Below are 24131 nucleotides of genomic sequence, written 5' to 3' on the forward strand. Positions count from 1 at the left end.
TTTACGAGGATGATTACAGCATTTTGAGATAGTTTTGTGTGACTATGAGCGTTTAAGTGCAAGATGACATGAACTTAGTGTTTGCGTGCTTTCTAAAGCATTAGGGTTTCCAGGCACGCGTCAGCTTTCAAGTGGGCGTACACGCGACATTTACAGCATGTGAGTAAAATATGTATTAAAGATGCTTTCTCACTTGTGATTGGGTTAATGTAACTTCACTCAAATCTAAGTAACAAACAAAAATACATGGGCGGAATGGTGACCGCGAGTTGAAAACACGGTTTGATCTGACCTGAACTTATTTGCATTCTTGCATTTGGCAACACATTTATCCAAAGCGACTTACAGTGCATTTAAGATATACATTTGATCAGTATGTGTGCTCTCTGGGACTCACACCCATGACCTTTGTGTTGCTAACACAATGCTGTACCAGTTGAGCTAGTAACGCTGTATCGTAGTTGGCAACTTTGGGAGGACTGTGTTTGGTTATGCAACACCCTGTTAGCCAATCTGCGACCTTACTTTCTCTTTTTGGCTGATGATCTAGTCATTGTTGAACAAGGCGGGTAAGGCGTTTTTTCCATGTGGCACAGCGTTGACGGCTTCCCGTAGAGAGCTGGACCACGGATTCGATTTCACAGTCTTGTTTTTTTTTTTTTCGTTGGTTGGCCATCTGCCTCCGTCACTTATCGGCCACCTGATGTATAAAACCTCCATACAGTATGCCCCTACCTCCAAGTTACAGCCCAAATAATCCTCCTAAACAGAGCTCGATTTGATTTCACTTGACTGTGTAAAAGATCACGTTTGGCTTTTGTGATGTAAATGAGCTCTAATCTTCGTCTCTGTATATGGTTGTGTTTTTCCTCCGTTCTCAAGAGTTACGCCCACATTCTCACACCCACTGTGACCCATCCATCTCCGACTCCAACATCCCCATCCTCAGTATATCTGCCCCCGGGTCACATAAAGCATTGCTTGGTCTGTCTTTATGTGTTTTACATAATCCTCCAGCTTCCTGAATCAGCCTCCAAAAGCCAAAACTGCATAATTTTGTCTAGTTCATGCTCGATCGCGTTTTGATTCAGACCCATTTTGACTCAAGCTTGCCAAAAAGTATACAGTATGTTCACATTTGAGCCAAAAATTACAACGCTATCTCATGTATATATTTTACGAGGTTGCTAATTTGTATTTATTCGTACCACATTCATACACTTTTGTACGATTTGCTTATGCCCTCATGTGATTTATGGGCTTGGTCGGGGTGAGGTTTCATTTTACTTTGTACAAATTAGTCAGCTCATAAAATACGTACAAATTCACGTGAGATCAGGCTGAATCTTGCGCTAAAAGGCAATTCTCCATATTTCTGTGTCTTGATGAAGTGCTCGTATCATCTTTTGCATGTGTCTTCTGTTCCCATAGTTACGGTTCTGTCTCCCAATCGGTCTGTTTGATGACTTTATATAATGTGTACAGATGTGTGTGTGTCTTTCTGTCTGTGTGCCTTCTATTGCCATGGAGATCTGTCCGCCTGTCTGTTTGATTATGATGTTTGCTTTGTTTATCTTCAGCTGTTTTCTGATTTCCAGACAGCGTTTCTGATTTCTGACTCTCTTAATCTACAGGACGACCTGTCCGTTTGCCTGTTTGCATAATGATCGGTCCAGCTAAATGACTAAATATTTGTCCTGCTTCATCTTATCAATGTCTTGTCTACTGTTTGTTATTCTGTTTGTCGGCCTCACTGGGTCAAGGTTTGGCTGGTTGGCACGGTCTTGTTATTTCCTGCTGGTAGATGCCGTAACTATGCCATCTGGTTTTTACAGCATCTTTTCGGAGGCTTTCTCAATGGAATAGGCTGACATTAGTGAAGGAAGTCTCCAAATTTCGTATATTTATGTAATTTTTATAATTGCTATTTTGTCTTTTAAGATTATAGTTAAATTTTTACAAGTGCCCAATGTTGGAAGATGTTAAAGTGAGTGACAATGAAATGGAAGTATCGCTTGTCTTATTTTCCCCATTGTGGCATATATCCGAGTTAAACGGCTTAAAAATGTAGGGCTGGACTTGAGTTTGTACAGAGAGAATTGATTGGATAGTTGGAAGTTGGGTCCATAGAATGTAAAAAAAGATGGACGACGCCATTCGCGCTCTTCCATTGGTAAAAAGTAAAGCCGCCAGTGTCCCGATACGGCGCTGACATCTTGGGTCTTGAGTCTACGCAGTAGCGATTTTGGGACAAGTCCTGCGCAGTAGTGAGCAGGCAGTAAAGCCGCGAAATCAAGGCCCCACCCTCGCTTTTGCAAAATGCGCATATCACAGCTGTCAATCATGACGTGACACCACCGTTTTTATAGCATTAAATAACTAACTAAAAACAAACTTATTTTTAAAACAAACACTTGAATTTACATCAGCGTGATAAAAACTACAGTAAATGACAGAACTCAGCTTCGGAAAAAAGATAATTGAACTGTAATTAAATTGTATAGTTGGTCTCAAGTCCCATTGAATAACATTGGGAAGGCGGGGTTTATGACCTATACTGGGACCAGTCACTGGGGGCCGATCGAGACATCTTGGCTTCACTTTTCAGGGCTTGTGCGGCACGCTTGGTTGGGTCATGTTACTATTTGCTAATCGCTGCAATCTTTTTCCAAGCCACGCTCTCCCGCCGTACCTCATGACCGAAAGAAAGCTTTTCATTTTTTATCAAAGATTATGAAAAATAATTAAGCTCACAGATATTCAGCATTCCAAAGAAAAAGTTTTTAATTTTAATTTCTTTGTGACTTTAAATAAAAATATTTTTCTCTGTCCACTAGGGATGTTCATATTGACTTTTTAACCGTTAACCGAAGGTTAGAATTTAGGACCGATTAACATTATCAGTTAAAAGAAAAAAAAAATTCTTAACGCATGGTGCGCGTCGCCATGAGCCGACAGACATTTCGCCACTTTTCTGTCTTTAATTTGTGAATGTCCTGTAAATGACACACATTTTTTCTGCCCTGACGGTCTGATAAAGTAATCATTTGTATGGGAAATAATTTGTGTGCATGTTTGAGTACGGTTTGGAAGCTGAGCGCCCGTCTTCATCTCACATCCGGAAAGACCTTCGCTGATGGCCTCTGACCATAAACATCTCTTTTTTTGCACAAACGGCGAAAGACAACGCGAAAGCAAAACTTTTTTTAATGCGTCCTGCTTTGGAAATGTCCACTGTGGTAGATGAAAAAGAGATATATTTTTGGATATTAATCATCTGCATTGATCACATGCTTTTTGATAAGGTAATGTTGCGGGACTATCTGTTAATATATGAATCCTGGTTCAGTTGTTTACTCAATGACAATTTAATATTAAAATCTAATAAGTTAACGTTAATGCGGAAAATTTACTGATATGAACATCCCTACTATCCACTTCCTTTCATAGCTTTGGATAATTCAATGCAATCTCATGCCAGTTCATACGCATTTTACGAGATGGCTAATACGTATTAATTCGTACGACCACATTCGTACGTTTTTCTACATTTTGTTTTTCGCCCAGGGATTAGGAGTGGGGTTTTATTATTGTTTTTCCCAATAATCGGACGTTTTCATACAATTCACTTTGTATGAATTCATGCAAACTCGTAAAATACGTATGAATTCCCATTAGGTTGTGCTGGAAAATTCATTCATGACTTCCTGAAGTGCCATCAGCCAATCAGTGTGCATTATTTTCCAGATTGATTGGTCACATGACTACATTTGTAGTCTCGAGTGATTGGCTGAAAAACTTTTGTGGCTCCATGAGCAGATTGTATAACTTTGGTCCCTGCGCCACTGAGATGAATGGGAATGCTGACTTACCGATGGCTTATGGACTTTTTCTTTGGTCGGACTGTATCGCAGACAAAGCCGATCCTCTGTACTCTCTGATGCATTGAATCAAAAATAGTTAAAGTGGTAGAGGCAGAGATAAAAATGACTGCAGGCGGCTTTATAGGAGACGCTCCTTTTTGTGGCAGTGAGCTTTTTTTGGTGTGGATGTAAGTGTGTGCATTTTTTCTTTGAGCTCAAAGGCTTGTCTTTTATTTCAGACGCACTCTTGCAACATCCATTACATGATGTTTTGAGAGCAGTATTTTTAGATGAAGGTGTCTGATAGAGATGTCAATTAAATTAAGCTCTGTGTTCAAAAGCTCTTTACAATCAGATGCATTTATAGTCAAATGTTTCATGCTGGCTTTTTATTACAGGTCTATGTATACCTGTGAAACAGTGTGTGTGTATATAAACACAGATATTGACATTTTATTGGTCAAAAACGTAAATTTATTTTTTTATAAATTTCCAGAGCTTCGAAATTTTAGAATTGTATACATCTGCTAAAGGTTAATTCAGTCTTGACTTTGTAAGAGTCAACATAGGGGCTACAAAGCTGTTTTATTACTCAGCCGTGTATCTCGGTCTCTGTCTCCGGTGCTTGGTAGATTTTAAGCATGCAGGCCGCACCAGGGGGTCAGTATGGTGCCAATACACAGTCTTACAGGAAGTTTCAGCTTCGCACAGACCTACTGCAGCTAGATAATAAAGAGAGGACGAGGGTGGCGGATGTGAGAGGAGGAGAGAAAGAAATATTCAGAGAGGAGGAGGAGATGATATTAGATCTGTGAAGAGGAAATCTGAGGAAAGGTCATGAAGATGTGATTTGATTATGTGTTTACAAAAGAAATACTAAGCAAGTGAATGTGGTCAGATTTGAATATAGAGTATAAGCCTTTGATATATACGGTAACTTTATTAATTGAAGTATGTACTGGAGTATGTACTGTACACATTGTTTAGGCTAAAAAGCCATATACAGTGCTCCTCAATAGTATTTGGACACTTAGAGTTGTGTGAATGTTATTGCATTAGATAACAAACATAATAAATAATACCGACTTTTTCTCAGACTTACCCATAACTTTTGGTTAACTAACTTAATTAGCAATTTAACCAAGCCAATTTAAAGTCAGATTCATTGTCAAACCAATGAAAATTGTTTTGATTTAAAGGGCACCCATTATGCCCATTTTTACAAGATGTAATATAAGTCTCAGGTGTGCCCAGGATGTATATGAAGTTTCAGCTTAAAATACCCCACATATCATTTGTTATAGCATGACCAAGATGCTCCTATTTGGGATGAATTGGTTTTCGTGTCTGTACTTTTAAATGCAAATGAGGTACAGCCCTCACTTCCTTACCAAAAGAGACACTGAGCACTTTTAGTTAAAATAACTTTCAATGTATTTTTAGAGCTGATCCTGTGGATACAGTCTGAGACAATAGTATTCAACTTTTGAGGTATAGCGGACAGCGTACAACTTGCTGAGGGCGGCAAATATGGTAATGTGGGCGGGGCTTTATCATTGTGATGTCACATTGATAAGAGAATCAAAATGGCATGTCTAATGAGACTGCTTGGGTTAATGGGGTTTAAAAATAAACAGTGGGTGTGTTTTTTTTTTCATTGTTGGGTGGTTGTGTTCACACACTGCAAACACACATTTATGTACAAACACCTTTTATATTTAATTTATATTAAATATTTTTAATTGTTTTTTTAAGTGTTTGTGGGGTTCCCACGGGTCCTTGAAATCTTACAAAGGTTGTGAATCTGGGGGGGAAATTCAAGGCCCTTGGAAGTTTTTGAAAATATACATACATAGATACAGGTCATTGAATGTGCTTGAATCTATTTTATGCTATTAGTTTTCTGGGGAAAAAAATCCATATTATTTCCTGTGTAGTGTAGAATAATATCATAAAATATCTACACACGTGCTAAACTGTTTGTTCAATACTTATATCTTCTGGATGCGAATGTTGATTCATACCAAAATGCTTTTTTGCATAGTTGTGTTTGACACATGAAAACGTCTCGGGTTACGTATGTTACTGTTGTTCCCTGAGAAGGGAACGAGACGCTGTGTCTCTCTTGCCATACTTCCTGTGTATGTCTTTGGCAATATTTCAGATAACGATATACTTCCTGTCTCCCGCGTCACCCTGTCTTTGTCGTTAAGCCTCACCATTGGTTAAATTTGATATACATATTCAGACAAACTTACCCCTGGAGGCGTCCCCAAAGTGTGACCGCAGTGACGCAGCGCGAGTTCCCTCGAAAGGGAACTGTAACAATGTATCTTTAAAGGTAACACAATGTAACCTTGCTCTCACTTGAAATGTGTCCCCACATTTAGTCCTTGATTTTGAGGGAATTGGACCTGGAAAGTCCTTGAAAGGTCCTTGAATTTGAAGGTAACTAAGATGTGGGAACTCGTCAAAATGATTTTATTTTATTGTTGATTTAATAATGTAGATACATTAATTCTTTAAGTGTGCCTTTAGTATTTGATCATTCAGCGTAAGAAAGCTTTTTAGATATTTAGTTATATTCATATTAATGTATATTGATATTAGTTGTGTTTAGTTTAAGGTTATCGCATATTAACATTGTTACTACTTTAAAGTAATATCATTAGTAAGCATTTTGGCAGGAGCTGTGGTCAACAGTGAATTTTTGTATAGGAGTGTATTGCATTAGCAAAATAACATTGACTAACTTTGTAGGCTTTTATTTAGCTCTGTATCACACCTTCACTGACAGATTTCTCACATAGATTCTGGCTTTAAGACAAGAGTACACCCACCACTTCTCCTATGCTCGCTTACAACAAAGGTTGAGAATTTTCCTTACTAACTGGCTGCTATAAATCCTTGTAGGACTCATGCTATACCCAAAACAAGTCTTTGACCTCCAGGAGCTAAAATCTTTCTGAATGGAGAGTTGCAAATGATTGATTTCTGTAAATAATGTCCACTTAAAGGGATAGTCATCTTTTACTCACCCTCAAGTTCCAAACTTGTATAAATGTGACCCTGGACCACAAAACATAAATAGATAAGCTTTCCATTGATGTATGGCTTGTTAGGATAGGACAATATTTGGCCTGAGATACAACAATACAAAAATCCGGAACTTGAGTGTGCAAAAAATCCAAATATTAAGAAAATCGCATTTAAAGATCCCGTTCGTTCTGTGTTTTTGAAGCTCTGATTGTGTTTACAGTGCGCAATATAATAATGTATGTGTTCATGTTTCACGTGTAAAAAAACAACCCATTTGACTGAATGGGGTAAGTTGTAAGCTTTTACCTAAACCAAACTTGAATGGGAAATTCAAGGAAGGGGTAACAAAGAGTTTGTAGGCGAGTTTCTGACCAATTTTGATCGCAATTTTGCTGAATCCACTAACAGAAATAAAGTTTTGATATATTTACGTTAGGAAATTTACAAAATATCCTCTTGGAACGTGACTTTTAAATAATAATGACTGACGATGAATTTGACCCATGAAATGTATTTTTAGCTTTTCCTACGAATATAATGGTGTGACTTACGACTGGTTTTGTGGTCAATCGTCACAATTGTATTTCTTCTGCTGAATACAAATGAAGATATTTGGAGAAATGTTTATAACCAAATAGATCTGGGGCACCATCCACTGCCATAGTAGCAGTGGCGGCTGGTGACTTATCTTCCGAGAGGCGCAAATTCAAATTATGTGTTGCTCGTCATTCCAAAATATGTGTTTGTTTCATCGTGTAAACCATGTGCATCATTTGTCTTGTAAAAATGAGTGCCTGCTGCACATGCATCAAAGCGGTTTATGATAAAAGAGACGCTCACGTTCACAAAATACTCGCAAGATGCTCACTTAACGCTAAACTCTGATTACACATGAGATTAAGCGAGTATCTGGCAAACGTGAGCGTCACTTTTATCATAAACCCTTTAGTCGCGTGCCGGCACTTATTTTGACAGGACGCATAATGCACGTTTCACTTGACGCACTGAACACATATTTTGGAATGGCGAGCCACACACATGACGGGCTACATACATGTTGTGACGAGCTTTGTATCCCTCGAAAAAAGTAATCGGCCGGCACTACATAGTAGAAAATGGAGTACTATGGAAGTGAATGGTGGCCCAGATCTGCTTGATTACAAAAAAAATTCAAAATATTTCCCTTTTTATTCAGCAGAACAAATACATTTATACAGGTTTGTAAATGATAACAGAATCTTTATTTCTGGGTGAACTGTCCCTTTAAGGATAGTTGTGCCCATTCACTGAATATTCATGCATTTGTGCTTAACATATGTGTGCAAGCATTTTCAGACAAAAATCATGAAAGATCACATTTGCAATTAAATAAAAAAATGCAAAGTTTTGTAACCGACTCGGACCACAGATATGCAGAAATTGACTCTTGGTGGCACGAAACTGTAAACTTAATTTATGTTTCTATTTTTCCTTTTCTATCTTCCTTAGAAAAGATTTTTGTTTTCACCAGCCGTGACTCACTTGTGTCCAGAATGTGCTTTGGGTGCTATTTACAAACACAGAGAGTGTGGGAGAGACGTTGCTTTAAAGTACATTTTGTACATTACATTAAACTAAGTGTTAGTAAATAGTACATTTCTATTTAAATAATCTCTAATGAATCTCATGCATAACTAATTATCTGTTCAAGATTCAACTGTGCCGGCTGAGTGTTGTTTATTTCCATTCTTGTTCTGCGTCGTTTCAGCACCTGATTCACTAAAGGCATTATGCAAATCAGAAAACAATGCAATCACACCCAAATAAACTGTTCATTGCAATTTGTATTTTTGGTTAAATGCATTGTGGTTATCTTGCCAGTATAGTTGTGCATCAGTTTAGAGTAGTTTCCACTCTTTAAAATGGTCTGATATGTTATATATGGGTCCTCATAAAAGCTCAGTGTACCTGTGTCTGTTTTCCTGTCGGCAGACTCAGCAAATATGAAAGAGAGCAGATGAGCACCATTTACAGCCACAGACTCAAATCATGCAACTGACTGAATTCTCATAATTTCACATCAGTTACAATCTCGCCGTCTATTAGATTTAATACCTCAGTTTGTGAGGCTAGTAAATCAAGTGCATTCATGTCATGCACCACATGGGCCAATCGCTTTGTTGCTGTTGAATTACATAATGCATCTTAACAATAAAAATAGCATGCAAGTAATGAAAGACATTTATTATGAACTGAATCTTTGTTAATGTTCGTTAATGATTGAAAACTCAAACAAAAAGTACATGCAATAAACAATATAATGCAATTGGTTTAGATTAAGCTTGGGCTTAGTTATATTAGGACATTTATGTAGTATTTACAAACATACCCTACAAAAAACATTACTGGTGTGCATCTTAAGACAAAACAATGGCACTGGCATATTTTAAGATATATCCATGCAAGCTGTTTTTAGTTAAGACAAAAGGGATATTAGGCTGCGTCCCAAATTGCATACTTTGAGAGTAGGTACTGAATTAGATGAAGAACATACTCATAGACCGTTCAAACAGCAGGTTCTATATAGCCTGGAAAGGGATAGTATGAATGAATTCGGACGTAATACATCCGCCCTGTTGATACGTCACGTGACATATGTCACCAAAACAACAACTAAAGTCCAATTCATAGTTGTGCGTAAGGTTTACGCCATAGCTTATCTGTAGCCTCTGCGTAGCTTGACGTGCACCACACCAAATTTTTAACAGTGTGTCAGCTCTACGCCAACCCCAAACTCTGTGATTGGTCGACTAGAGCCCCTCCCACCAGGTAAAAAACTGCGTCATAGGTATTTCTGTTTGTGATGGTGAGAACAAAGATGGACCAAGTTGAGGAGTGATTAAACTCAAACTGCAACATTATTATTGACGGTCGCGCTGCTATGGCAATTTTTTAAATTGTTGATTAACTCCTCTCCTGGGGGATCACGGGATAGCAAGTGCCCACCGATGGAACACTTCGGGATCTTGCTGGAAGTAGTAGGTCATCCGGATACTTTTCACCTACTGTTTTTCGAATACTATGAATTCGGACATGCTGCTCGCCTCGCCTGCTTTCTGCCTACTATAGGCGGTTTCAGACACAGCCTTAAGGGGATCGCACACCGGCTGCGCCGCTCAGCGATCCCCTTTAGTCTTGGACTAGACTTGAGCCCTGTCTGGGAAATCACCTGTAAAAGTTTTGCCACAAACTACGAAAATTACGAGCTCTCATGGCATATCATTTTAATGGCGAACAACACTTAGCAAGCTAGCAAGGATATTATTTCACAGAAAGGGTAATATGCTGTACCTCAATAAACACTGCTGAAACACAAGTAACTTTCATAAGGTTACAGTAACAGCTCTATTTCATCTCATAAGGATTGTATGTCTTTGTCCTTGAACTGCCCTTACACATTACATATTAGATTCCACAATACAACCTGTGTGTGCTCGGATATTTCCATTTCTTGGTGTATATGCCCACTTACAGCACCATGATCCCATGCCGCCTCTAGATTTAGACTATTTAGACATGGGAACCGAGCAAGCCTCAGCAACGAAGCCTGACATAGATCGCTCTGGATTTACGTCAGCTAGTGGGCCGTGATTTCTCTTGAGAGGGTCGACTGCATGTGGCGTCCACATCCCCCCACAAACATGTAATATTCATCACTGACGGTGCCATTTTGGCAGATACAGCGTCAAGGAGAATTATTGGATTTCAAATATAGCTCTCAGCTGTTTCTCTTTATTAAATTATAACTTTGAAATTTGAAGAGATTCATTCCAGTGGGCTCAAAAATATGTCGATATAAACAAATGTTGTTGTTCGAGCTGTGTTTGAATGACAGTAACCACTTCAGTATGGGTGGGAGTTTTTCCCCAAGTAAATTATGTTGAAAGCATGATAGTGTGCACAAACAACTATAGACAGCAGTTACTTTATTGCACTCTTGGATGTGTTTGCAGTTTTAATTAGTTCTTAATAGACAACCTTAGCTAACTCTACTGTGAGAATTTGCAATACCCATCAGTTAGAAGCATCAGCTTTGGGGAACTAGATCTACCAGACACCAGAAAGATTGAGCACTCCAGGAATAAGATGTTTGGTTAGCTTTTACATTAAAACAAATTTTGCTCTGTTACATAATGCACCATCATCCTTCAAAACTTCTCAATGCTGAAATATTCACCTTTATGTTTTACAGAAAGAATGGCTCTGTCTAAACTGCCAGACTCAAAGGGCTCTCTCCGGGCAACTTGGGGATATGCCACCTCCACCTTCTCCATCCAAACTGCCAGCCAAACCCGAAACCACCCATCCCTCCTCCCCAGCCCTTGCTGCTTCCACCACCCCTTCCTCTCCTGCACCCACTGCCACTGCCTCCGCTGCCAAAGGGCTAACGCAGACGCCCATCATAACTCAGGCTTCAGCTGACAAGGCTGAACCCGTCTCAGCCAAAGTTGACGCTATAGATGTCAAAAATACAGATGCGGTTAAAGAGGTCACAGCACAAGAAAGCACAAAGGTACTAACAGAAGGGAGCGCACCTGGCACCCTGATTGAAAAAACAGAGGGCGTATCAAAAACACCTGAGCAAACAGTTAAGGCAGACGTTAAAGGGGCAGATGTAGAACAAAGTGAGGCCCCTGTAGAGGTACAGATAGGGCAGTGCCAGGTACTAGACCCAAAATATGTTTACACTTTAAATGAGCCTGAAGCCACACAAAAAGCATCTATATCAGACAATGGCAGTGAAAAAATGACTGAAGCCCACAGAGAAACAACAAATGAAACTGCAGATCCCAGTGGCTCTTTTCCTAAAAGCAATGAACCAGACAGTCACACCACTGAAAAACAAAAAGAGATCACACTTACCTTTAATGTAGATGCAGTTGATAACAAGCCTGTAAAGGAAAACTCAACTGATCCTGATCAGAGTTGCATAGGGAACGTGCCAGAGGAGAAACCTGAGGCCACTGTACAAATCGAGGCTCAAGTCCTTGCTGAGTCAGCAACACATAATATTACTGACCTGGTTGTGTCCGTAAAGTCAAAACATCATGAACGTGGGAAAGATGGGATCATGGAGGTCTTTTTAGATGATGGTTCAGATGAAATCCAGGTTACAGAATCTATGCTGTTTACTCAAAAAAGTCATTTGAATGTAAGTGAGACAGGGGAGCTTATTGTACCAAAGCCAGAAGTGATAGAGGTTATTAGCAAAGACTCTAGTCACATGGCAGATCTAATGCAAGAGGTCATATCACAGAGACCGTTAGATGCACTCTTACAATCACCACACAATCCAGTTGAGCGCATGTCCACAGAAAAAACAGTGGAGACTGGAAATGGAAACATAAATGAACAGTGCAGTATAGGGCTCTGTGAGAAAAACAAGGATACGTCACTGGAAAAGGGACACATGAGCAGAGATAAAATACTCATAGGAAAATGTGTGCCAGATCAAGCAGGTGGTGATGTTGATATTCTTAAGAGAACAGAACAAAAAGCTACTCTTGAGACTGTATCTGATAACAAAAATGCTGAATGTGTTTCTGATATTTCTTCTTCAGAACAGACAACAGAAATAGTCATTTTAGCTGCTGCTCCTAAAACAGAAGAAACATTGACAGAAAATTTTGAAGCAGTTAGGGAGCTTTCAAAAGATAGATTTTCAAATACAGGAAACCAAATCACTGAGAAAGCAGAGAAAGCTGTAGAAAGTATTGTTCAGGAAATGGTATTGACAAATTCAGAAAAAGAGGAGAATGTGAAAGAAGCAATTTCTCCAAACCCTTTGAATATAGGATATGAAGTCACACCTGTAAGAGAAACACAAGTTTATATACCAGTAAAAGATAAATCCGTAAAACAAACAAATGAGTTTTCATTACATACAAAAAGCGAGTCAGAGAATGAATGTCTAGTCAGTCAACATGAGTCACTTACTCTTTTTAATAATCACAAAGTTCCAGAGATGATAGACAAAATGTTGCCAGAGAAGAAAGGAATTGTGCAAAAACCTGAAACTGTGACAAAAAAATCTTTACTTACTGATCAGAGAATAGGAATCCCTTCATATCCTGTAATAAGTACATATGAGGACATAAAAACAGCGGATGAAATTCAGCCTAAAGAGATTCAACTTACACAAGAAGCCAGGACAATGAAATGTTCTGCTGTAGCATACAACGTATCTTGTGTTAGAGAGAAGTTTGCTAATGAGGAACTAATTGAAAAAACAAAGGTTGTAACTGACCTGGCAATCACCAAAAAAGTTATAAATGAACCCGAAGCTAATTGTATGCCCGATAGCGTAGAACATTTAGTAGAACTAGCTTCCCCACCTACTAAAATAAACCAAAAGGAAATAAAGAATTCAGATGAGTGGAAGCTGACTTCTAAACCTCAAGAGAAAAAGGATGATATGCTACCACCACTGATAATGTCTAATAAAGCTGACGAATCTGGAAAGGTAACTGTACATGTAGAAGTACACATATTCTACTAAATATGTAGTCTTTAGACGCCTATAGTATCATAGAGTTTATCCTTATGTACCTGTGTGTTTTTTCTATTTGTTGTATGTTTTGGTGTTTTGTATAATGCCTACAAAATCGTAACCTAATCCTAATTGTCTGTTTTGCAGGGAAAGGAAGAGCCTGCTGTCCTAGTAAAAGAGAATGAGCTGTTGAAGGAACTGGATGAGAAAGAAAGAGAAAGCAGCCCCTCAAGTCTCTCAGCCCTGGCCAAGTTGGAAAGCACTGTCCTTCCAATACTAAAAGGTCAGGGAACAACTGAAGAGGAACCACAGCCTGAAACTCAGAAGGTCAAGCGTCGACTAGAGGTGTTGCCAATGTCTCCAGAACCCAGTTCAGAGGATGACCAACTTGAGCAAAATGATGATGTTCCAAAAAAAGAGCGGAAAAAACTTCTTGTTCCAATAGATATCCAAGGAGATTCTTTTGTGGACAGTAGCGATGGAGAGCCTTCACCTGAACTCCAGAGTACAAAGAGTGTTGGAGTTAAAGTGGAAATGGGACGTCCAGGCTCTGTGAATGAAGAAGAGTTTATTCGGAAGCAGATCGTTGATATGAGTGCAGACGAGGATGCATCACCGTCTGATGAACAAAACCTAGTCAGACTGAAAACTAAAGATCAAGAGAAGAAGGATGATAAAGACGAACTTGAGTCAGCCAGGTCAAGACGTCTTCTCAAAAAGAGTTCAGAAGATGAGTCGGATGAGCGGAAGAGCATTATTTCTGTGACTAAAATTGAGGAACTAGACAAAGGAGAACAACCTTCAGTAGACAGTGGATCTGGCATTCGTCATTTCAAAACAATTGAACTTAACAGTACAGCAACAGTACGTCAGACATCTGATGATGGTGAACCAGAGAGTCTTACAGATTCTCCTGATGATAGGTCTAGAGGTGAAGGCTCTTCTAGCTTACATGCATCCAGTTTTACGCCAGGGACATCTCCAACATCATTGTCTTCTCTTGATGAAGACAGTGACAGCAGCAGCCCAAGTAATGTTCGGTCTAGTGGTGAGGGCAAGCAGCACAGAAAAGCAAAGCATCGGCAAACAGGCCAAATGCTTCCCACAATTGAAGATTCATCTGAGGAAGAAGAGCTGCGAGAGGAAGAGGAGCTTCTGAGAGAACAGGAAAAGCAAAAGGGCACAGGAAAAAAGTCAAGGAAGGACAAAGAGGATATACGGGCACATAGAAGAAGAGAAAGGCCCAAAACTCCACCAAGCAATCTCTCACCAATTGAGGATGCATCTCCCACAGAAGAGCTAAGACAGGAAGCAGAGATGGAGGAGTTCCGCAGGTCGTCCTGCTCCGACCTCTCACCAAGCATCGACTCGGATCCAGAGAGCTTTGAGATACTCCCAGAGAAGATTGTTGCTGTCCAAAAAGTCTATCAGTTACCAACATCAGTGTCCCTGTACTCTCCAACAGATGAGCATCATGTTGATATTAATTCCCAAGAAAAGGAAACGCGTTTATTAAAAAGTGCAGATGAGGCATATGAAGAGATCATGCTTAAGGCCAAATCTCCATCTACTGATGTTAAGAAATCCCCACCTGGAAAAGAATCTCTTTATGGGGGCATGTTAATTGAGGATTATGCATATGAGTCTCTTGTTGATGATGGATCATGTGAGAAGGAACCAGATAATCTTCTTGTCTCTCACAAACCCAAAAAACCCTTGAGATCTCCTGATGAAGTTTATGAAGACATGATGCAAAGAAAGAAAGATATACTGCTTAAAGAACAGGAGCTAACACAAGATAAGCCAAAAGTGGAAGTTCCTAAACCAGAAATTCCATTCTCCTGTACTGACACAAATAAAGACATCTCATCAGATGTCACCAGCCAGTCTGGTAAGGATAGAAAACCATTGTTAGATGCAGAGGCAGCCTATGAAGAACTTATGAAGAAACAAAGAGCAGTGCTGACTCCAGGAACCAGTCCAACTCAAGCAGGCCCGGACATAAGTGGCATGACACAAGGAACAACAGTAGCCCAAGTTGAGAGAACAGAGACAACCCCTTTACGAAGAATATTGCATATACCTGATCTGAGAGTGACACAGTGTTCATCAGGTGAAGAGGAATCTAGTGAAGAGAGTATTGCTGACCAGACACAGGACTCTGAGACAGCTGCAGTTTCATCTACAGAACCAATTGTTGATGAAAGTTTTCAAGAAACATTACACTCTGTTATAGCTTCAGATCAGGGACTAGAAGAATTGTCATTAAAAAGAGACACAACATTGCTCGCAGGACTATCTGACTTGCAGGATGCCACTGAGAAAAATCAAGATACTGACCAAACAGGTGTTGTTGACTTGTCATCAACCTCAAGTCAAATTGACTTTTTTCCCACACCAGTTTCTAGTGTAATTTCAAGACCGTCACCCCCCGTAGTTGTAAGTGTATCACCTTTGCCCACTGTACCTCAATATGTAGTATCTTCTGTACCTAGTGTTATATCAACTGCTCCACCTGTCCCTCCCAAGCCAGTAGTTTTGCGTAGAGCTGCATCTCTGGAAAAAGCAGACATTCCAGTTCCTCCTCCCCTACCCCCTCCAACACTACCCAAACCCTCTGTGTATCCTAGAAAGATTCCCCCACAGGTCCCTCCAAGAACTGCTCCAGTTGACATGTCAACATCAGCAGACAATGTACCAGTAAGACAGCCTTTTGCTCCAACCTGCAAGACACATGTTCCTCCTCCTGTACCACCAAAGCCATCCTCCATACCTGCAGGCCTGACCTTTAGTCACAAACCAGGGGAAACTATAAAACCACCCATAGCTCCTAAACCTATACATGGTGCTCAGCCACCTTTTACAGCCCATGCTCCAGTAAGACCCACCATACTAAGTACAAGCAGTGCAGAAAGTGTCCTTAATCTTAGTCCTTCTCCAGAGAATAAGACTTGTACCACATCTCCACTTAAGTCCCCTTCATCACCCAGATTTAGCAAGGTTTCACGTGACACATATGTTGTAATTACATTACCATCTCAGCCTGGTTCACCTACAGACAGTATCACAACCCAAGCCCCAAGTCCTGGGCAAGATTCACCTCTCTCACAACCCCAGACTCAGCCACCTCCACAGCCACAAACAACTAGAGTGCCACTGGCATTTACACGAATTACTGAATCTATTGAAAGTCAAGAAATATGTAGTCCAGAAAAGGTAGTTTCTAGCATGAGCCATGTATATGAAGCTATTTCAGCCACAACACAGCCTCAATCAATTATTCCACATGTTGATGTTCAGGTAGTTACAACTGAGGTCCAAAGGACCACAGTGTCTGTTGTGCATGAAATAAGTCCTCCCCCATGTCCTGTCGCACTAGCCACTGGCATCCCTGTTGTTCACGAAAGCATAAAACCTGAATTAGTTCAAGTACAGAATGGCCAGGTCTACCATCCTAGCGAGGTGGTGGATCTTCGAACCCCAAAAACAGAACCAGAGACATTTATGAAGGGTGTGGATCTGTCTTCTTCTGAGTCAAGATATCAATCCTTTGCCATTGATGCTGGTGGACGTCAACAAAGTGCTGTGCAATCATCTGTAGTAAACCTAAGCACTGATAGTTCCTCAGTGTCTGTAGTTACTGACAACATCACTATCCTCACATGCACAGCCACTGTATCTTATGGCAGTGATACATCTCAGTCCACATCAACGCCTCTCCAACTCACAACAGGGAAATCCTTTGAGCCTGTATCTCAAATTATTTACAGACCTGTGGATTATCAGCCAGAGAAACCCATAAATCTCTCCACAACAGTTGGTAAAACTCATCATACTCCTGTAACAATAGCTCCTACAATTGCAAACAATGGCATCAATGGACTAGACACAGGCTTATCAGGTGCAGTTGACCTTACCACTTTTAAACCTGCACAGACCATAGTTACAATGAATGGCTCCACTGCAGAGATGGTTACTGCTGTAATTACGGAGGATGATGGTAAACCAGTAGATCTGACTGCAGGAAAAAGAACAGTATGCTGTGATGTAGTCTATAAGCTTCCCTTTGCAGGGAGTTGTGCAACTCAGCAGCCCTCAGCCCCATTACCAGAGGATCGTTTTGGCTACCGGGATGACCACTATCAATATGACCGTACTCCTTATGGCATGAGAGGTCTTGGTGGAATTAAACCGTCCATGTCTGACACAAACTTGGCTGAGGCTGGTCTCTTCCTGTATAAAAGTAAGCATAGTTATGATTACAAGGAGGCAACAGAAGGTGCTGTAGATCTGACATCTGGAAAAATGTCTGTGTCAGGTCAGTATAAGCATGAAGATCTTTCTCGTCGATATCATTATGAGTTACCTGTGCTTATTCACAGCTGATTTTTTTACGTTGTGTTTCCTGTCTTGGGGAATGATTTTGCATGCTTGGGAATTTTTTATTTTGATGTTAGTGCATGTTTTTGTCTTTTTTTATTTTTCATCGTTTGGAAGTTGCATGGCTCTCTTGGTGTTGTTACCATTGCACTATTTTTATGTGCTGAACTTTAATCTCACAGAATTGATTTTTAACAGGTGAAGCTGTGGACTACTCAAGCAAAAATAAAGGAGTGTGCACTGGAATGACAATTCCACAGTACACACAAGCCAGGATTACATCAGCAGCTGGAACCCTTTATGGGGTTTCTAGTGTCCTAAGATCTTCCAATGGCATAGTTTATTCTTCTGTTGCAGCACCAGTCCCATCTACGTATGCTATAACCACCCAGCCTGGTTCTATCTTTAGCACATCTTACAATTCTCTGTCAGGCATGCACACAAGTGATACTATGCCATCATTGTCAACTCTACAAAATCAGCCTCTCACTAGGTCTCAAAGTTTTTTGTCAACCATTGCTGTAACAACAGCAAATGAACAAATCCATTTGCCTTTGAATCTTGAGGTTGGTGTTTCAAAAGCTAGCCTTTCCACATCTTTCTCAGATGAAGTTACTACAATCACCACAGTGGCAGCCTTGGACACCTACACAAATGCTTCATTAGATGCAATCGCAGCCTCCTTAGAGGCTCTGTCTTCACCCATGGTTCCAGGAGATGGACAGTACCAGATGGAGCGTGAGCTTCTTGAACTAGAGAAGATGAAACAGCAACGTTTGGCTGAAGAACTTGAGTGGGAGAGGCAGGAGATTCAGAGGTTCCGTGAACAGGAACAGCTTCTGGTACAGAAAGAGCTGGAAGAACTTCAGGCCATGAAACAACACATTTTATGTCAGCAGGAAGAGGAGAGACAGGCACACCTCCTAATGCAAAAGGAGACTTATGCTCAGCAACAGGAGCAGTTGGAGCAGATTCAGAGGCTTCAAGAGCAGCTCAGACAACAGCTGGAGGAGCAGAAGTTCAGGCAAATGTACCCTGGTGAGATTTTGCCAGAACCTCTCGCTGTTGTAGGAGAAAGAAAGATGGACAGTGGCTGCCAGACTGATGAGGAGGATAATACTGAAAAGGCTTACACTGTAGGAAGGAAGAAGAAAACTGCAAAGAAAAGTGTTGATAGCTGTGTACAGACAGATGATGAGGACCAGGAAGAATGGGAATCCCCAGCACGAGGCAGGCGTAGTAGACCACGTGGTGGTAAAAATGGAATGGGTGAACGAGGAGGGGTTTCAGTTCAGGCTTTAACTGAAATCTCTGTACAAACAGAGTCATCAGGAACACTTAGAGGGCACTCCGTACAGGTAGACGCTAGAGTAGATTATCCTGACTCTGATAGAACTTCCTCTCCAAAGAGACGCCCCATTCCACTTGATATAGGCCAGTCCCCTCACCTCAAAGCAGATGCTTCTACTCTTCAGCTTGCCCCAGGTCCACCCAAATCCCCAAAAGTGTTGTACTCTCCTATTTCCCCTTGTGTATCTCCTAGCAAATCCCTCGAGTATTTGTCCTATGACAAATCCCTTGGAGAGACAAGCCCACAAAGAATACGGTCTGCCACAGATCTTTCCAAAGCCCCACCAACAAGTCCTAGGGCTCCCAAGGTCATACAGAGGTCAATGTCGGACCCCAAACCCATGAGCCCAACTGCAGAGGAAAGGGCTGCCACAAATTTCCAGTATTCTGAAGGCTACTCTGTGAGTATTTTTGTGTTGACATTTTTTTTGTAAGCAGGCTGGCATTTCTATGCCTAGTCAATAACATTGAAATATAATGCATAATATTATATTATAAGTTCAACATATGAGGCCAACAAAGCAGTTTGATGTTCAAATTATCTGCAAATTTTATGCCATTTTTCCTACTCTTATAAATTTGTTTAATTGTACCACTCTTTAACACTTTTTGGATTAAACAGTTTCTCTGTTGTGTTTCTAATGTTGCCTCTGGCCTGGTTTTATTGACATGCTTGCTGTCTCGTCTAATTTTGCAATGTTTTTTAAATTCCTTTATAAAGTAGATATCACAGTAGATATTTAGTATGTGCATGTATATAGATTATGTCCTGTGTGTGCAGAATATTCCAAAAACTCACGTACCATTTTCATTTTTCCTAACTGAACAAGCGAATCTCAAATATTTACAAGTTGCTTTTTAACCTGCTTATATGAAACCAGCTTTAATATAATTTGCACATTTACAATGATAAATTATTTCTTATTTAAAATGAATTTGTATTTGCTAAAAATAAGAAACTTTGCATTATCACAAGTTTTCAATTATTTATTTATTTAATTTTCTCTAAGGAAAAGGGATCTCCTAACAGAACTCCATCTGGCACCCAGAAGAAAGTCAAGAGGACACTTCCTAACCCACCCTCAGAGGAAGAAGCCACTAATGGTAGCCAAACAGCCTACAGCTCTGGCTCAGCTCGCCGTCGCCTTTGCCGAAGCACCAACATGGCACGTGCAAAAATCCTCCAGGACATTGACCGTGAGCTGGACCTTGTTGAAAGAGAGTCCTCAAAACTACGTAAAAAGCAAGCTGAACTGGATGAGGAGGAAAAGGAGATTGATGCCAAGCTGCGTTACCTGGAGATGGGAATTAACCGGCGAAAGGACGCATTGTTAAAAGAAAGGGAGAAGAGAGAAAGAGCCTATTTGCAAAGCGTTGCGGAGGATCGTGACTATATGTCCGACAGTGAGGTGAGCAACATCCGTGAGACAAGAGGTGGAGAAGAAATCAGTGGACATGGACTAGAGAGACCACGTACAGCACCACAGTCAGAACTTGATGACTTTGTTCCTCCGCAGACCAAACACGATGTCCAATATGGAAAGTATTCCCAGTACCAGTATCCACAGTACCAGCAGTCCCTGTACCAGCCTCAGTCTTCATACCACTCTCAGTCCCTCTACTCTTCTGTTCCTTCTCTAACTGCCTCCCAACAGCAGAGCTACCACCAAATGCTCTTGTTGCAGCAGAAGGCCAGACAACAAGCTGCTCTCCTCTCTGAACTAGATTCCACCAAAATTGCCACAAAATACGACACCACATCTTACATGGGAGGAACCTATAGCAACCATCTTGACCTGCATAGCTTAGAGGACCGTACTGGCAGCATGGCGGTCAGTCCTATGTCCAATGTGTCTGCTGACTCCTTCTATGCAGACTTAGATCAACATCAAACACCAAGGAGCTATATGCTTTTAGAAGACGCAGCAGAACTTGCAAAAAGCACCAGTAGCCTTTCATCCACCAGCTATGGCATTGCTGAGAGGGAGCTGGCCAAAGCAGAGCGACTTCTGAGACGTACTGCTGCAGATGTTGGTACAGACTATCTGGGAACATCCTCCAGAATTCACTCCTATGGTAAAGCACCGGATGAAGATGACCCAATGGAAGATCCTTTTGAACTGAAGCTTTTAAAACAACAACTAAAGCAAGAGTTCAGGAGAAGCACAGGGGGTACTGAAAGCTTAGAGCAGCTTGCTGGACTCTCCCATTCTTATTCTTCAAGCACTGGAGTGTCCAGTGGAGCCTACAGGGGCTTTCCTAAAACGGAGAAGTACAGCATCAGTAGATTGACCTTAGAAAAGCAGGCTGCCAAGCAACTCCCAACATCTGTGCTCTACCAGAAACACAAAACCACCAGCAACATTGGCAAATATTCCTCCATCCAAGATAGCAGAAGTCTAGAAACAGACTATAGTAGCTACTTGGGGTCCAGTAGTGCTTCATCAAGATCAAGCAGACTTTTACAGGATGAGATCACTTTTGGCCTCCGAAAGAATATTGCAGAACAGCAAAAATACCTGGGGTCCACACTTGGAGCCAATTTGGCAGGTTCACTCAATCTGGGCCAAAGCCTGAATCTGAGCCCTGGTATGAGGTCCTCTTTGGGAGAAGACCCCTCTTACCCTAGTGGAAGCAGATCACGTCCCTCATCTAGACCCTCCTCTGTGTACGGTCTCGACTTGTCTCTTAAAAGGGACACTTCAAGCTCTTCTTTGAGACTCAAAGCAGAAGGTGACCCCTCCTCTGAGACCTCAGCTTTTCAGACTCCATCAGGCAGGACAAAACCTACAAGCTTAGCCATTGGACAGGGTGGACGTGGGCGTATCCCTATTGTGGCACAAAACTCTGAGGAAGAGAGTCCGCTGAGTCCAGTGGGCCAGCCAATGGGAATGGCACGAGCATCCGCAGGTCCGCTCCCTCCCATTTCTGCAGACTCTCGTGATCAGTTTGGATCATGCCTCTCACTCCAGGATCCTCAACAGCAGCATCTCCGAGATGATCCTTCAAGAGGACGTGGTTATGTGCTAATGGATGATCTGCAGGGCACCATGTCAGATAGTGAAGGTAATTTGCATGTCCTCAGATTGTCCACTTCATACACGGCTTCAGTTTTATATTCATGTATGTCTCTACTTGTAAGTGGTTGCTCATGACTATGTGAAGGCATCAGTCTTTTGAATATATCTGCTTGTCTGTTTTGCACAATGATTTCTGATTCTTTTTACCAGTTTGCATGTGATTTCTTGCTTGTGTTCTATTGCATGCTTTTAGTCTCTGCATGTTAATATACCATAGCATATACTTTCTGGATGAGATAGATGAAATAAACTTATGCAGGCTGTCCTATTATAAATTATTTTCTGTAACTTAATATTAAAGTCGCCATGAAATTTGTTTTGGAATATTGTGTTTTTTTTTTCAAATTACTTATCTGTGAGCTTTATTATTTAAAAAAATGAATGTGCTCTCATAATTTTTTATCAAAAACGCAAATCTCTTCCTCTCCTCAAAATGATCATATGGTGTGGCAGGTGGGCGGGGTCTGGGAAAAGATCGCAGGGATTAACAATTAGCACCATGACCCAACTTCAAACGATCCAATCAGGTCTCGATGGACGAATTCAAGTCCAGCCCTACCATTGTTTAATTTCTGAAGCCGGTTTCACTCGGATATACATTTCCATTTCATGGCGACTTTAATATTAGCCCGATAATGCTAAAGTTGCTAAGCTGCTTATTAACAACAAAGCAGCATATCTTTTGTTATCATAAAGTGCCTTCTAGCAGATTTGATCTCTTATTCTTAGTTTATGTAACAGTTTGATAGTCTTAATTATATTCACTACAACTATATAACATAATCTGTATTAATGAGAAATTAGGTTGTGTTCTTTGTAAGGTCATGCAATCGTTTATAAATTAATTCAAAGATTCTTTAGTTCCCATTCATAGGACAATATTATAGCATATACTTAAACTATATGTAGCAAGTAATACGTCTCTTTATCTGTGTCTATAATTGTTACTCTGCCAGTTTCTTTTGCATGTTTGATGTTCATTAAATGCTCTTAGTAACTTGCATGTCTCTTCCTGTCTGTATAAATCAATTCTTTCAATCTTCTGCATGTGTGTCTGCTTGCTTTTAGACTTTCATGAACTAAGAAATGCCTTCAGATAGAAAGAGCTATGTTTTGCTCAGAAAAAATATATATTTCTTTAATGAGTCATCATTTTATAAGTCTCAAAACATGATAGTCAATGCATGGCTTGTGCACGTTTTCCTCATCAAATGCACAACGAACATAAACATTATTTTTATGTTACACATACTTAAATAGGCATTTTACCAAAAAATGAAAACTTTGTCATCATCAAGTTTATTTTTCATCTGCTGAACACAAAGGAAAACTAATTTGTGTAGATCTGGGGCACCATTGACTTCCATAGTATGGACAAATAATACTATAGAAGTAAATGGTGCCCCAGATATCTTTAGTTATTGACATTCTTCATTTGTGGTCAGCAGAACAAAGAAGTGTATACAGCATGGAGGTTAAATGATGACAGAATTTTCATTTCTGGGTTTTATTATCCCTTTAACGTAGTTACAAAGTTTAAGAATCCAAAATCACACAACCTGTAGCTCAAACCCGTAATTATTAACATGCATTTTTGTTTAATTTATAAAATAATTGTCCCCATACATTTAGCAGCATATGATGCGGTCGGTCATCATATGTGCCATCTAAATGCATTTGCCTTGGTTACAGCACTAAGTGAATCCCTGATGGGTTTGAGCAGAGACGATCCAGGAAACTCACATGAGAATGTCACCAACGGTAGAGTATAACCACCTTAGACCTCCTGCACGTCCCTCCCGTCTCCCCCGAACCCCCGCTACCATGTTCACCCACCCGCCAATCACCCACGAGCAGCTCGGCAACCGAATCGAGCGCAAATTCATCTCC

At 40.5% G+C, this 24131-nt stretch overlaps 1 protein-coding gene across 12 annotated transcripts in view; it reads left to right on the top strand.

Annotated features, from left to right (window-relative positions):
* Nucleotides 1-24131, top strand: part of pcloa (piccolo presynaptic cytomatrix protein a) — a 77851-nt gene that overhangs the window by 16700 nt on the left and 37020 nt on the right. For 9 of the 12 annotated variants that reach the window (XM_055190929.2, XM_055190922.2, XM_055190925.2 and 6 more), the window contains exons 4-8: nt 11134-11454; nt 13579-17749; nt 18010-19562; nt 20172-22227; nt 23934-24002. In XM_055190929.2, coding sequence (XP_055046904.2) covers nt 11134-11454; nt 13579-17749; nt 18010-19562; nt 20172-22227; nt 23934-24002 — 8170 coding nt within the window. The other 3 variants (XM_055190923.2, XM_073869163.1, XM_055190926.2) reach the window with 3 other exon arrangements.

This window comes from Misgurnus anguillicaudatus, chromosome 1 (assembly GCF_027580225.2).
Source record: "Misgurnus anguillicaudatus chromosome 1, ASM2758022v2, whole genome shotgun sequence".
Classification (NCBI taxonomy): domain Eukaryota; kingdom Metazoa; phylum Chordata; class Actinopteri; order Cypriniformes; family Cobitidae; genus Misgurnus; species Misgurnus anguillicaudatus.